Source organism: Corvus brachyrhynchos, unplaced genomic scaffold, assembly GCF_000691975.1.
Source record: "Corvus brachyrhynchos isolate BGI_N302 unplaced genomic scaffold, ASM69197v1 scaffold69, whole genome shotgun sequence".
Taxonomy (NCBI): Eukaryota; Metazoa; Chordata; class Aves; order Passeriformes; family Corvidae; genus Corvus; species Corvus brachyrhynchos.
The window spans coordinates 2350690-2364125 of record NW_008240228.1 but is presented as its reverse complement, the minus strand read 5'-3'; the positions used below and the strand labels follow the sequence as shown (position 1 = coordinate 2364125).

The 13436-nt window shown below is 38.6% G+C and overlaps 1 protein-coding gene across 3 annotated transcripts in view; it reads left to right on the top strand.

Annotated features, from left to right (window-relative positions):
- The window catches only part of SLX4IP (SLX4 interacting protein), a 73641-nt gene that overhangs the window by 44349 nt on the left and 15856 nt on the right, over positions 1-13436 (top strand). For 2 of the 3 annotated variants that reach the window (XM_017745327.1, XM_017745325.1), the window contains 2 exons: positions 10623-10700; positions 12586-12674. In XM_017745327.1, coding sequence (XP_017600816.1) covers positions 10623-10700; positions 12586-12674 — 167 coding nt within the window. The remainder of the gene's footprint in view (positions 1-10622; positions 10701-12585; positions 12675-13436) is intronic. The other variant, XM_017745326.1, reaches the window with a different exon arrangement.

Below are 13436 nucleotides of genomic sequence, written 5' to 3'. Positions count from 1 at the left end.
TTTACAGCCAGATAATGGGGGAAAAAGGGCATTTTTTTTTTCACCAAAGCATTTTTCTTCTAGAAGATCGAGGTTATATATCTGAACTTTTTTGTTGTTGTTGTTTGGTTTTGTTCTTTTCTCAGGGTAACTGATACTTGACAAGAACAAAAGAAATGTCCATACTTACACACTCTTTGGGTGTTTTCTTTTTCTGTGATTTTTTTTTTTTTCTATCTTACCTTAGATTGTAATACAATAGAATTGGGAAAAATGCCAAGAAGGGCAACAGAGATGATCTAAGATGAGGAAATGCAATACAGGGAACAGTTGAGTGTTCCTGGACTCTTCAGCCTGGGAAGTATATAAATTAGGGGGAATACAACCAAGATCTATGAAATCATTTCTTGTCTCATTCTTTTCCAGTTTGAGAGCAAGGGTGTATCAAATGAAGGCATTGGAAATGCTGTGGTAGTTAGGGGAACTGTGGAACTCTTTGCCAAAGGATAATGGGCATGATAAAGGCTTGTGCTGCATCCACAGCAGCAAGAGAGAGTATTCCAGCAAGGGGACAGAATCTCCTTTGGTGCACTAAAGGCCTGAGTTGAGAGGGCTTGGAGCCTGGCAGTTACCAGGGGAATAACCATGTGCACTTGGCTCTTGTATTTAGTGTCTCCTTGTAGGCATTTTACAGCCAAGGTGTTTGGCTTTAGGGACCTTTGGTGTTCCCCTGTGTGGCCTTTCTTACCACCGTGCTCCTCTGTAAAACAAGACTTCATTCAGTCAGAGTCAGTGGGAGTTAGAGACTGGCAGAGGAAGTTCTGCACTGTCTGGGACTGAAGCATCTACCTTTGGAAGGATCTTCTGTCGTGGCACTGATACTGGCAGAGGCTTCAGCAATGGTTGTCTCTGTCTTACACGGGATATTTGCAGCTGCAGCACCAGGTGGGTTGAATGTGATCTTCCTATTTTACTTCTTCCCTGGTGGCAGCTCCCCGTGAAATTATTTACGGTCTTGGGTGAGAAATGAAATGTTGTACTTATTTTAAAGATTCCTTAATAAAGTGTTTTATGTAGATAGTATTGGATTGAAAAGAAATATAATTTATTTAAAACAACAGGAGAGTTGTTTAATTTGGTGTATTTTTGTGAAAAGGAAGAATTTGCTGTTGGTTTTGAAAACAGTCTTGACCTCTAGCCTTAAAATAATCTCTGCCTTAATGCATTGTATTGCTTTCTTTTGCTTTCATCGTTTCCATTTTTTGTCTCTTGTTTCCATATGATTTTCTTCATTTTATGAGAAGAAAAAATAGTATGAAAAGGACCCCTAGTTGTGTGTGTGCAAAAAAATTAGTGTTTGTATGCACAAACAGCTACTCTTACACATCTGTGTGAACTATAAAGGTCTTCCTTCATCATCCAAGTATTTCTGCAGTAATTTTGCTGTTAGTATTTCAGTTTATGCAAAGACACATATATTTATTAATTTATGCAAATTTGAACTTTATCTTTGGTGTTTTCATTCTATAGTTAGGCAAAAAAATCAGCATCCATTAATCATGTGTCTTTACAAAGTGGAGTTATGTGTCTCAGTCTCTCAAAGTTGGCTGGAACTTGATAGGTAATTTATCTCCATCAGTTAAAAATGAAGTTTAGGGTACTAGTTTGATGCAGGTGTTTCAAGTTAGGCAAGATGAACCCCGCCTTTAATTTCTGATTTGATACTCACCTGAGAATATCAAAGTGACTCTCATCTAGGCTAGGGAACATACCTTTGGAAAGAGCCCTTGGCATGCTTGTTCTGAGTGGGAATTCAGCATTTTTGGAGGGCACATGAGGTGAATTTGAAAATCTGTTCCTAAGCACTATTTCTTACTTGACTGCCTTACTCTTCTTTGCAACGTATTTTCCTCTTGAAGGTGCTCTTTCATGTGTGCTCGCCATAGGCTTTACAGCTTCTCTAGTCCCTTGAAATCAGGAATACAGAGGATGGATTCTCAGTGTACAGCCCATGGACCTGTTTTAGCACTAGGCACAGCTGGAAGAGGTGGCAGATAGGTTTGGGGTTTTTTTGAGTGCTCACTGTTTTGGTTGAAATGTTTTGATCCTAAAAATTAACTAGGTTTACAGTGTCTTTTGTGTTTAGTTCAACTGTGCATTAAATGAGGTGGAAAAAACCCCAAGGATTGATTCTTATTTTGAAATTAACTGTTGGGTTCCTTTTAAAAATGTTCTTTATTAAGTGTATCTAAAGAGAGCAATATTGTTTTGGTTAGAATGTAAGCAAGAAAGAATAGGGATTTGAAATAATACCTGAAAGAAATGTGATTTCCCTAGAAATGTTCAGAGGAATTCACTTAATTGCAACCAGAAGTTTGACCTGGAAGTGTAATGTTTTGACCTTTTAGCTGTCTGGCTTCCTAAATGTGTTGTTTTGCTCTCTTTAAACTGTGAGAAAATCTCTTTTATACATCTTTAACCCTTGCCTTCCCTAAAAGTCTCAATAAAGTCTCAGTAAAAGTCTGCAAACAATCACCAGCAAAAGAAAAATCATCATGATATTTTAAGGAAAAAAAAAAATCATTGCATCTATGTGTTGAGCACTGAAGTCCTTTCTATTTTCATTTTAACTGGAAGTAATTGGGGGTATAATTTCACTGTTAAATATGAATAGGAATTTCTTTTAAACTTTCCATGCTGCCGTATTATACAATAATACTCTCCTTTGTTCTTTTGTTCTTAAGTTTCATTATCATATGACCAAGGTAGAAATTACAGCTTTTAAAATTGCAAACATTTTTGTGGGTTTATTCATATTTGGAAAATTTTTATTAGCCGTTATAGGAATCTGTCCAGGTAGAAATGGAGGGCCAATTCCTGAAAAAAACTGTGCCTCTTTTCCCCGTGTAAGTAGTTCAGTGGGAGCAGTTCTGGGTGTTTGATTCACCACTGAAGTACCAGGTATGTTGTGGTTGTTGCACACTAAGTATTTCTGTGGACTACAAAGGCACAGCGGCAGACCACAAACAAAGGCAACGCAGCAAAGCTTTGCAGGGCCCGTGCCTTAATTTGTAAAAAAAGAGATAATTAAATAAAAATTGAGTAGTGTAGCAAATAATAAAGACTTTTACTTAAAAACAGGAGAAAAAAAGTTCAGTGTAATCTTGACTGTGTTGTGGACTTTGAACTTGATGTATTCCATCAACTTCAGACAGATCAGAGATGTTGTAATGCACAGCAAATTACACATATTCAGGGAGAAACATTCAATAGTCACTGTACAAATCCAAGTTTAAATGTCAAAACTTGCTTTAGAAGGAATAGAAGATGGCAGTTTTGTATTTGTTTACTAGGCATTTTTTTCTTAATTCCTTTAATTAAGATGTTTTGTTTGGTGGGGGTTTTTTTTATGTGTACGCGTGTGGGCAACCAGAAGTTTGTCCATAGAATATGGGTACTGCCTGTCTTTTGTCTGCTGTTTACTTGCCATGGCACAAGACAGGGTTGTGGAGTTTGGTCTTTTGCATAAAGGACCTTACCTTTGATATTTAGTTTTGAGGAAGAGGATGTCCTGTTTACTTTTTTTTTGCACTTGGCATCTGTTAAGCTGATGTTGGAAATGGAGGATGCTGAGCTGTGCCATTCAAGGTGGTCCCTTACAACACAGTATTCTTGAGTGAGCTAAGACGAGTGGTTTTATACAAACCGGTTTGCAGTCAGTCTCCAGCTCTTTGCACCAGAACCAGAGCTGAGCTGGTGGCAGTGAGCAGATGATCACAATCATAGTTGTTCTTGGTCTCTTTTGGTGGTATCCTCTTTGCATCAGAGCTTATGAGAGCAGAAGGAGATTGAGACTTATTTGGAAATAGAGCCTTTCAGCAGCTGACTTAATTATGGTCTGCTTGCCAGCATTTAAAAAGAGAAGATACAGAAGGCTCTATTGTGGTACTTTCCACCTATTTTCTATGCCCCAGAATTTCCTTCTGTTCTGAGCTTTTACAAATCTAACAAGAGTCTGTTGTGTGAAAAGACAAAACCTGTGAACCTCTGGCACAACTTGCTTTATTCAGACAACAGGATGAAACTGCAGGTTCAAGTCCACACATGCCTCTTAGAACTCAAGTTCTTTTGAAGTGTCCTCTAGATGTTAGCATAGAAGAGGAGTCATGGCCATCACCATCCACCTCCTAGCTCCACTGGGATATCCTAACAGGATTCCTCAAAAAAAAAAAAAAAAAATTTAAATATAAGAATATTTTGTGCTATATATCAAGATCACCTTTGAAGAAACTGTTTCATGTTCACGCCACTTTTTTTAAGTTCTGCTGAATATACCTGCTCCTGGTTGTTATCTCCCTCTCTCCCATCACATTTCCAGTGGCAGTGTTGGGCTTTTTCACCAAACCCAGAGCTTTTGTAGCCCTGTTATACAATATATTCCTGACATTTTTAGTGACCCTTGCCTAGAGACCTTGTTAATGGTCGAAGATGAAAGTCTTGGCAGCTGTGGGAGCTTTAGGGTTAAAACCCTTTCCTCTTGGGGGTAAAAGTTTTGCAGAAGTTATTTCCTATTGCCAGGGAAAAAAAAAATGGGGCCTGGAGACCTGTGAAAGGTTTGATTGACTTTATTTGAAAATCTTTCAGCATCATAGTATTTACACCAGTGATTTTGTTGTTCTAATTAACAGTAAGGGGAACCAGTCTAGGCTGATGAATTCCAAGAGGTTAATTTCCACGTGTTGGTTGAATTTTTGTGCTTGAAAAAACTTAGCTTTGTAGAGATTCATCACACTTAAAATACAAAATCCTCCATTTCAAGTACTTCATGGCATCAAAGATTTCCTGCAGCTCATGGATTTCTTCACGGAAAAACCACAGAGACAGGCTGAAAGGACATATTTTGTAAAAGTGGCATGTGCTGTGTTAGGCATTCCCTAGTGCCCTGTGAGTCAAACTTGAGTCCATCAGAGTGTCTGTCTCATCTGAGCCAGAATCTACCTTTCTTTTATCGCTGTGAGGAGTTCAGTGCTATGAGTGATTGGTCCATTTGGGTAGAGCTGTGTTTGTCCAGTTTGTGGGATGTACTCAGCCTGATGTGCAAAAGTGGCACTGGCCAGTTTAACTGAACTCCATCGCAGTACAGACACTTCGAAAATCCTTCGGCTTCTCCTGGGCTGCTGACTTGTCAGACAGTGTTTACCACAGGGTTTGTTTTCCAGCTCTCTCTGCCTTTTGGCTGGTAGCAACAGATGCCTTTTTCAGCCTTTCTCTTGGTTGTTGTGCTCATTCCAGTGGTTAAAGAAGTCCAGGCATGTGGCTTTCTCTGGAATATGGTTTAGATGTTCAAAACAGGGAGCGTTCGTAAATAGCTTTCAGTTCGTGCTCGTCACATGCAATTAATAATGTGGTTATTGAGTCTGAGACCAACAAAAGGGTGAAATCAAATCTTGTCTCCTGTTAGAAAACAGTTGTCTGTGGTAAAGGTGCACGGACCATCAAATATGTTGCTCTACATTTACCTGCTTGAATGCATTGGCAGGTGCTGCTGGATGTTACTGCTCATACATTATGGATGGATATGGATTTTCCAGGAATGGATCAGCCTTCCTCTCCGTTCTTAAGTATTAGTGAGGAGAAGATGGTCTTTTTCCTTCAGAGCTGCTGTGTTCCCAGGACCTCCATCAGGGGCATTAATCATCTTGCAGCCAGATGGTCTCAGATGTGCTTTTCTTCATTCTTTCCTCCAGAACAGAACTAACAGCAAGGCTAAGAAATGCCTTATCTTGGACCTGGTTTTGCAGGATAGTTCTGATTTTGCAGTGAATTCTCCACCTCTCCTGCTAGAGGAGAGCCCTACAAACCTACTCTAAGATTTCACAAAATGGCTCAGTCCAGTTTTGCACTTTGTGGTTCATATTCTGAATGGTTTAGACAGTGTGCTGTGTCCAGCTGTCCAGGTTCTGGTAGCAGGAAGGGTTTGTCTAGGCCCATCCCTTCTTCTCTTGATCACACTCTTTGAAAGGTTAATTTCTTTCTTCCAGTCAGAGACCCTGTTCCCAGATGGCAGCTAAATCTCGTCCCCAGGTCCTTGGTGGGAAAGATTTCTTACCTATTTGTGTTGGCAACTGGCCTGTGTTCAGAAGATTTAGCAGATAGAACAGAAGCAGTAATGCTAAAAAACTACTGAAAGAGTAAGGTGAAAAAAATCAGCAATCTGGTTTTGTCTGTACTTGGTTTCAGCTGCTGTGAGGCACCCTGGAAAAAGACACAGGCAAATTCCATCCCTGAATTTATTTGCAGGTATAAGAGTTGGCAAGGACAGACCCTGCAGCAATACTCACTCAATATTGCACCCAAGTATTTTTTGTCCATTCTTCAAGTGTATTGATTTAATGGCCTGAATGCTTTTCCTTAGCTATTAAACTTCTTTTTAAAAAGCTTATGGGCTTGATGCTACGTTTTTCAGTACGCATTTTCCTGTGTACTTGCTTACAGTAATCACTTTCTTTGAGCTGAAGGCAGACTGTATGGAAAGAATGGATGCCATCTGACCTGTTGCAGTTGTTTTGAAGCCCACTCTTTGCTGTATAAAACTTTGAACTGAAGATGCGTCTTGTTTAAAAAATATCGAGTGGATTCCAGAAAAGGCTTTGGAATTTTCAGCAGCTTTTTGTATATGATGTCTTGCATCTGCTGTCCCTATCTTAGACTTGGCTTTAAACTTAAATGCCAATATTTTATTTGAATCTCTTCTAAATTAGAAATGGCAGCCTACTCTGCAGCACATGGTATTTGTTTTGGGAAGGAAAACTGCACAATTAACGGTAGGTTCAGAATAAAATGTTCCTTTTTTTTTGTGTTGTTTACAAATGATCAGGACTTTTGATTCCATGCTGAATAATTTTAAGTGGAGAAATATGAGTGCTAAAATGCAGTGTAATAATAAGTCTGTGGAGCACTTTGAAGATGAAAAGCTCTATGTACTGTAAACATCATTATTGGTATAGCCTAATCTGTGTGGAAAAATTAATCTAGCATGAGCTAAGTGTAGATTTTTTTTATTTTAATGTACAGTTTAGTGTTTCAGAAAGTTCAATGCACCTGTGTATTTACTTCCACATTGTAACATTAGGAATTTATCCTCTTATATTTTTAATGTGTGTTGCAATGATTTACTTTGTTGTTACTTTTCAAAAGTAGAGTCAGTTCTAATCCACAATAACCTTTCAGAAACGTGAAGTGTCTAAGCTGGGAGGGAAAATGGTATGATATAAAAATACTGTGTGATGAGAAATAGGTGCCTGTCAGATATGGAAATGTTTTTGGGGCAGTCAGCCTTAGGCTTGTGCTGTGGCTTTGGACAAGTCTGGAGTGAAGTAGGGAGCCGGGCAGGTGCCAGATCGTGCTGGGGAGTGAACACCTGCCAGGCTGCTCCAGATAACTCAGCAGCTCAGAGGCATTTTCCCAGGCTCCCAGCTCAATGGTCCATAATAGCCGTGGGAGATGGCTTCCCACTGCTCCACGCTGCACCACAGCCGCCTCTTGGCAGCCTTCTGGAAGCTCAAGTCAGCTTGGCTGTGTCTCCTTTGGAAAACAAGTGTTGCTGGATAGTCTTACAGGAGAGTTGGTGTCTGATACTTCCTCTCAGTGTCGTGGGACCCTGAAATACAACAAGCAGGGCAAATTACTGTTCCCTTAAAAGGCAGTGCTCACTGGTGCCTATTTCAGCTGAAACTGAGCTGTGGCTTTTCTAGAACCACTTTTATGCAGTCTCCTTTTGGGTTCCAGGGTCTGTTTATTTCCTTGGGGTTGGTTTGTTTGTTTGGTTTTGTTTTTCTTGTTTGTTTTTGGACCCTGAATCTGATGATTTAAGTGCCCAGTTTTGAAACAAGAAAAACAAAACTTCAAGTCACTAAACACAATTTTATTTCTGCCTGTGTACTGGTAATCCACAAATGGAGCTTTGTCTGTATTGCATGGTGAAGAGGAAATTGAAGATGGGATCAACTGGGTTTGCTGAGCCCAGGATGTGTGAATTTTCTACATTACTGGAAGCAAAATTGTCTGTACCTTGAGGTTCTCTGTGGTACCTCTGTGTTGTGCTCAGAAGGAGTTAGGGATGGAGCATTTGGTACATATCAGTTGATCTGTTCTTCCATGAGATCATGAACAAATTTAAACTCATGCTGAGTAACTGTGTAGAAAGTTTAAAAAGCTGCAAGTCGCATGGGGTTCTTGGATAAGAAGGTTTTCTTGTGGGTCTTATTTTTAAGTTTCTTTTTTTCATGAAGCGGAATAGTTAATTGGAAAATATATTTCCCCAGAAGGAAGCTGAAAGAGGATATCACCATTTTTTATAGTTCTACAGTAACTTTGACAACTTTAAAACTGACTGCAGAGTAGATCATATGTCCTGTACAAGAGGGTTTCAAAGCATTTGATGAGTGTAGCTGTGTGACACTTTCAAAATGCAGGTATCTTAAATGCAGTGCATCTTAATATTTTCTCATATTAGAGGGTTAGCAACAAGTAACAGCAAATATCTGTTAAGGCCTTTTCAGCAAAGTAGTAAATAATAATGGAAACGAAAATGATTTTCTGGTGTTAGTCCCTCTGGGCTAAGCTTATTAGCTCAGGTGCAATTCTCTGTGAAGGCTTTATAAGACTTTCAGACTGAAGCTGGTGCTGCAAAAATAGTTTGTAGAGGTGTCTTGATCTCTTACATAATTATTTCTTTTGTCAGATCTGAGGTAGGTGCTCTCTTCCACAGAACAGTAGCTGGCTGAATCAAGGGTTTCTAAGGAGAATTTGAAACTTTGTTCAGTCAATCACATGCAATTAAACACTTAAGCTCTCAGAGAATACCAGGATAGCAAGAAAAACAAACAGATATGGATGCCACTGATTTATAAAAGAATTTCAGGAACGAAGTATCCTGCTTTTCCTGTGAAACACAAAGATTCGCGCATTTTCATTTTAGCTTCCTTTCAAAAAACCCCAAAACATGTGGAATATCACCAACAGATGAAGGTAGAAAGAAAAACTTCCAATATTTACTGTCTGAAGTTTTGTTTTCCAAGTTGTGCTTTTAGGAATGCTACTTTCTCAGCTTTCCAAGGTCACAGTGGAGGATGTTGTTATCACACTAATAACTTATTTATATACAGGGCAAATTCTTTGATTGGACTAAGCCTACTAGCAGTGATAAAGAATTGTAGATGCCAAACTGGAAATAGCTAAAAGTAATTTTCCTTAATTGTTCTTTTAAGTAAACAGTTAATAAAGCTGGTGGATTACATCCAAATTTTTCTCTAGCGCTCATCATTTTTAAGGGATGGTTCAACTTGTCACATCTTGACTCGATCTCTAAAAGGAAGTCAAATTTTGAGTATCTTCCTGAGGGGAAGGAAAAAAGATGGCTGATAAATTTCAAAGGGATTGGTTATGATTGATAACTGTAGTTCTTAATGAGAGCTGAGGCTCAACAGCGCTCGATGGTGAGCTCCAGAAGATCTTGTAGAAATAGGAAAGTGGTGGACCCCACAGGAGAGGATGTGCATTTATACTTGAAAATAAGGCATGCCTTGACACTTGCTCAGTAGGGGTTGAGACTGCAACAAGCAAACTTTCCTTCTTTTTAAATGGTTGGATTATAAAAACAACAGGAGCACTTAATATTCTAACTTATCTGTGCTAACTGCACCTAGGGTAGCTGACTGTCTTAAAAGCATCAATAATTTAAGTCTTGCAAACCCCATTCAAGTTAGGGGAAATAACACCCAACCTTCTTACACACTTTCATTTCAGTGAGGTGCACAGGGAGATTGGGGAGGATGAGTCACAGATGTCAGGTTTTTTTACACTTTCTGTGGGAGTCAGTTGCTAAATACCTTCATGAATGAAGTGCTAACTGATTTACCAGGGTCATTTGGGAATTTAAGTAGAACAAAAGTAAAAGCTGATTTCCTTGGTCTAATACTCTCTCAGTCATAATATAATCCTTTCTGCCCTTTTCTTACGCCCCTGGTGCACAAGGATTTCTGTCATTCTTGGAAATAGAAACTGAAAAAGCCTCTGGAGGTTGCAGGTACCTGCTTAGTCAGCCAGGCCAGCTCTGGCTGTTGAACATACTGAGGAGTTCAAATGTCGGCATTTCTCACTTCATTCAATGGAATTGTAGATAATTAAGCCCTCTCATGGTTGGTTTTCTTTGTAGTTATCTTTTATTTTCCTACCAGGTCTGTCACCTTCCTCTAGAAGATAGTTAAGATAATGGACATCTGTAGTGTTCTTGTAGAATATGTATGAAAACCCTGTGAGTAGCCCTAGTGACCACGACACCACACTATTAAGCAAACGACACCTCTGATCAATTAATTTAATTTCTGTGGTTGGATTCCAGAACTTAGTGGTTATTAATTTGTGTAGATTTTTGTCTCGTTTCAGACTTTAATTTCTTGAGACCTCAGTATGAGAATTCAGCAGTTTCTTTTGGAAAATATTCCATTAAAGTTACGTTTTCCTTTGTAGTGTTGAGCTGCTGCTCCTTTCTCTCAATCCTGTCTTAGCAGATGTGCAACACTGAGACCAGAATGCCCAAGAAACCCTTATACTTAATATTATCCCTTTGTTTTATGTTGCAGCCAACAGTTTGCACATTACTGCCTACTTTATGAAGAGATGGGTTAATCTCCGTTGTGCTCTAGGGAAACGTTATCGTGGTAAGAAATCAGTTTCTTACAGAGTTACTTACAAGAGGAAGAAAGGGAACATAACTAAGATTTTGTCAAATTTTGGTCTACTTAATCAAAATTTCTTTCAGAACTTGGGCTTTTTTCAAAGGTTTCCTGAAAACAAAAAAACCCCCAACAACAACAAAACAACCCACAAAACCCCCAAAAACGACAAAAAAGGAGAAGTGTTTCTTGAGATAAGATGCATTTTTTTTTTTAAACTTAATTTTAAATTTGTGTATGCCTTGCCCCCAGGGTTATCAGCTAAGCCACACCAAATTCTGTAAGTATGACGAGACTCAGCATTTTCCTGAGTCTCTGCAGGGTGAATCAAGCAGAGGTTGCAGCATGAATCACTTCATTATTGCTCGAGTGTCTTGTGACATCAACATACAGTACAAGTGTATGCAGGAAAGGCTTTCATTCACCTCACAGCTATAAAATCTTGACGTAGGTGATGTCATTGGGACCAGGTCTTCTCTTCATGTTTTCTCAAGCCAAGATGCTCTGGAAGGAAGTGATATCAATCCTGTCCTGGCAACAGCAATGCAAAGGAGCTATAATGATCACTGCCCTTTGCGCTGACCTTGTGGCATTAAAAAAAGAGCAAAATCCTTAAAAATACTGAATACTTGAATAGATATTTTAAAATAATTTCTTGTTTTTATAGGAATTCATGATATTCATAAATGTTTAAATCTGTCTTCAAATGCTAACTGGTTGTTTTCTAAGTCCATATTGGCTGAAGATATCAGTGTTGACTTTAAATATTTCATCAAAGTAGTCTACTTGTTAGACTAGAATAGCAGTGTCTGCATTGCTATCTCAACATTGTTTGCTGTCTATTAAATTTGAACTGTTGTGAAGCATCAGTGAATACCTAAAGACACCTGCATTTTGCTAGCCAGCAGATGAGATTGTTGTAAAATGTAACAACAAAAACATGTTCCTGGAAGCAACTTGTCCTACGCTTCAATTCTACAATAAAACATCTATGAGATCAACCTCATAGGTTTTTTCCTGCAGGCCTTGTCGCTTTCTTGTCCCACAAAAATAGTGTTGTGGCTTCGTTCTGAAATATAACTAACTTTAAAAATTATTAACTATCTTTTTATAAAAACAAAAAAAACCAACAACAAAAAAGCAGGGCTGAAAATATGAAGATACTGATCTGGAAATAATTCCATAATGTAAAACAAGAAACTATCCAGCTGTGTTCTTCCCATAGCATTGCCAGGTACTGAATAAAGCTTTGTCTCATCTGTTCTAATCTGAGAACTTTTCATTTTTTAATCCTTTGTAAATAGAAACTTTGTTGTGTTCATAACAAACCATTTGATCTTGAGTAAAATGTGTAATTCAGTGGGAGTTAACCAGTTTGTTTAATGACTTCAAAAATCTCTGTAGTCAGAATGTGAAGCACTCTGCCCTGGCCTTACACTGAGGTTTGATGCCAAGCCCCGATTGAATGTTGTTCTGGGCTGCAAACCTAATTTACAGCTTTTGTGATGAAAAGACTCATCACCAGAATAGCACAAAAGAAATCCTTGTTAAGTGGTTTGTCTGTTGGTTCTGTCTGGTCTTTCTGTCCAGGGGTGCAGGTGGACTAATTAGCAGCCCTGACTGTCCTTTTGGGAACTCAATTTATTCTACTTATTGATTTTTTGGAATGCTTTATAAAAACAAAACAAAAGGAGGCAGTGGCATGTTGAAGAGAGTAGGTGAAAAGCTAGAGGGATGCATGAAATGAGTTAGTGTGCAATTAAAAAAATAATTTTGCTTACTAAAATAACATGTATGTATGTTGTTGTTATGAGTGGTTTTGAAAGTGGTTATGATTTTTGTAATCTTCTTGTCAATTCTTTTTGTGTAGAGCTCCGTGTGTTTCCAGAGAAATTTATTGTTTGTGTCAGTAAACTTGACTTTGATCCAAGTGCTTGGACATGTGACAATGGTATGTTGGTAAGTACAAAACTGTTCTCTAAATTTTGGGGGTTTTTTAATAGCAATGAGATGAATGTTTATATATATAGATGTAGTTATTCAAGTATTTGTTACTGTCCTCTTGGAAGCAGAAAGTCACATTAACAGTTGGGCCAAAGTATTCAAAAGGACATCCTGAAATGAGCCTAAGGCAGGCAAAAAGGGGAATTTTGAAAGCTCAGCATTTTCTGAGCTTTGTAAAACTTGGAGGGAAAAAAAAAGGTATTTAGAAAGCTGGGTGTGATTTTAGCACCCTGATTTAAGGATCTTTTCTTTCCTTTATATTTTGTCCTTGTAGCTGTTTGTAATGTCCACGGGTTTCTTGTATGTTTTCTTAGCACTTGTCCTGCGCAGCGACTCAAGCGGATCAGTGCTGGCCCTGCTGGGAAAAAAAATCCCCAAACATTTATGGAGGAAAAGGCACTGGTGTGTGGTTAAATACCATAAGCAATTCTCCTTAAATATTTCATCCTGAAGGCTTCATCAGGGTCAAAGGCTTCTGAATTTTATGCTGCAGTTAAGTGCTGATTGTCTCAGGAGTGCTCACATGGGCCCAGGTGCTGCTCTGTGGCTCACACCGAGGGTCACAATTACACCCTGAGGTCTGGGTGGATTTTAGTAGTTGATCTTACATGTATTAAAGCATATTTGACCCTTGAAAAAAAGGGTTTTCTTTTACTCATTCGACTCTTTTTTTTTTTTTTTTTTTTTTTTTTTTTTATAACAAGCTGGGTGTTTTAT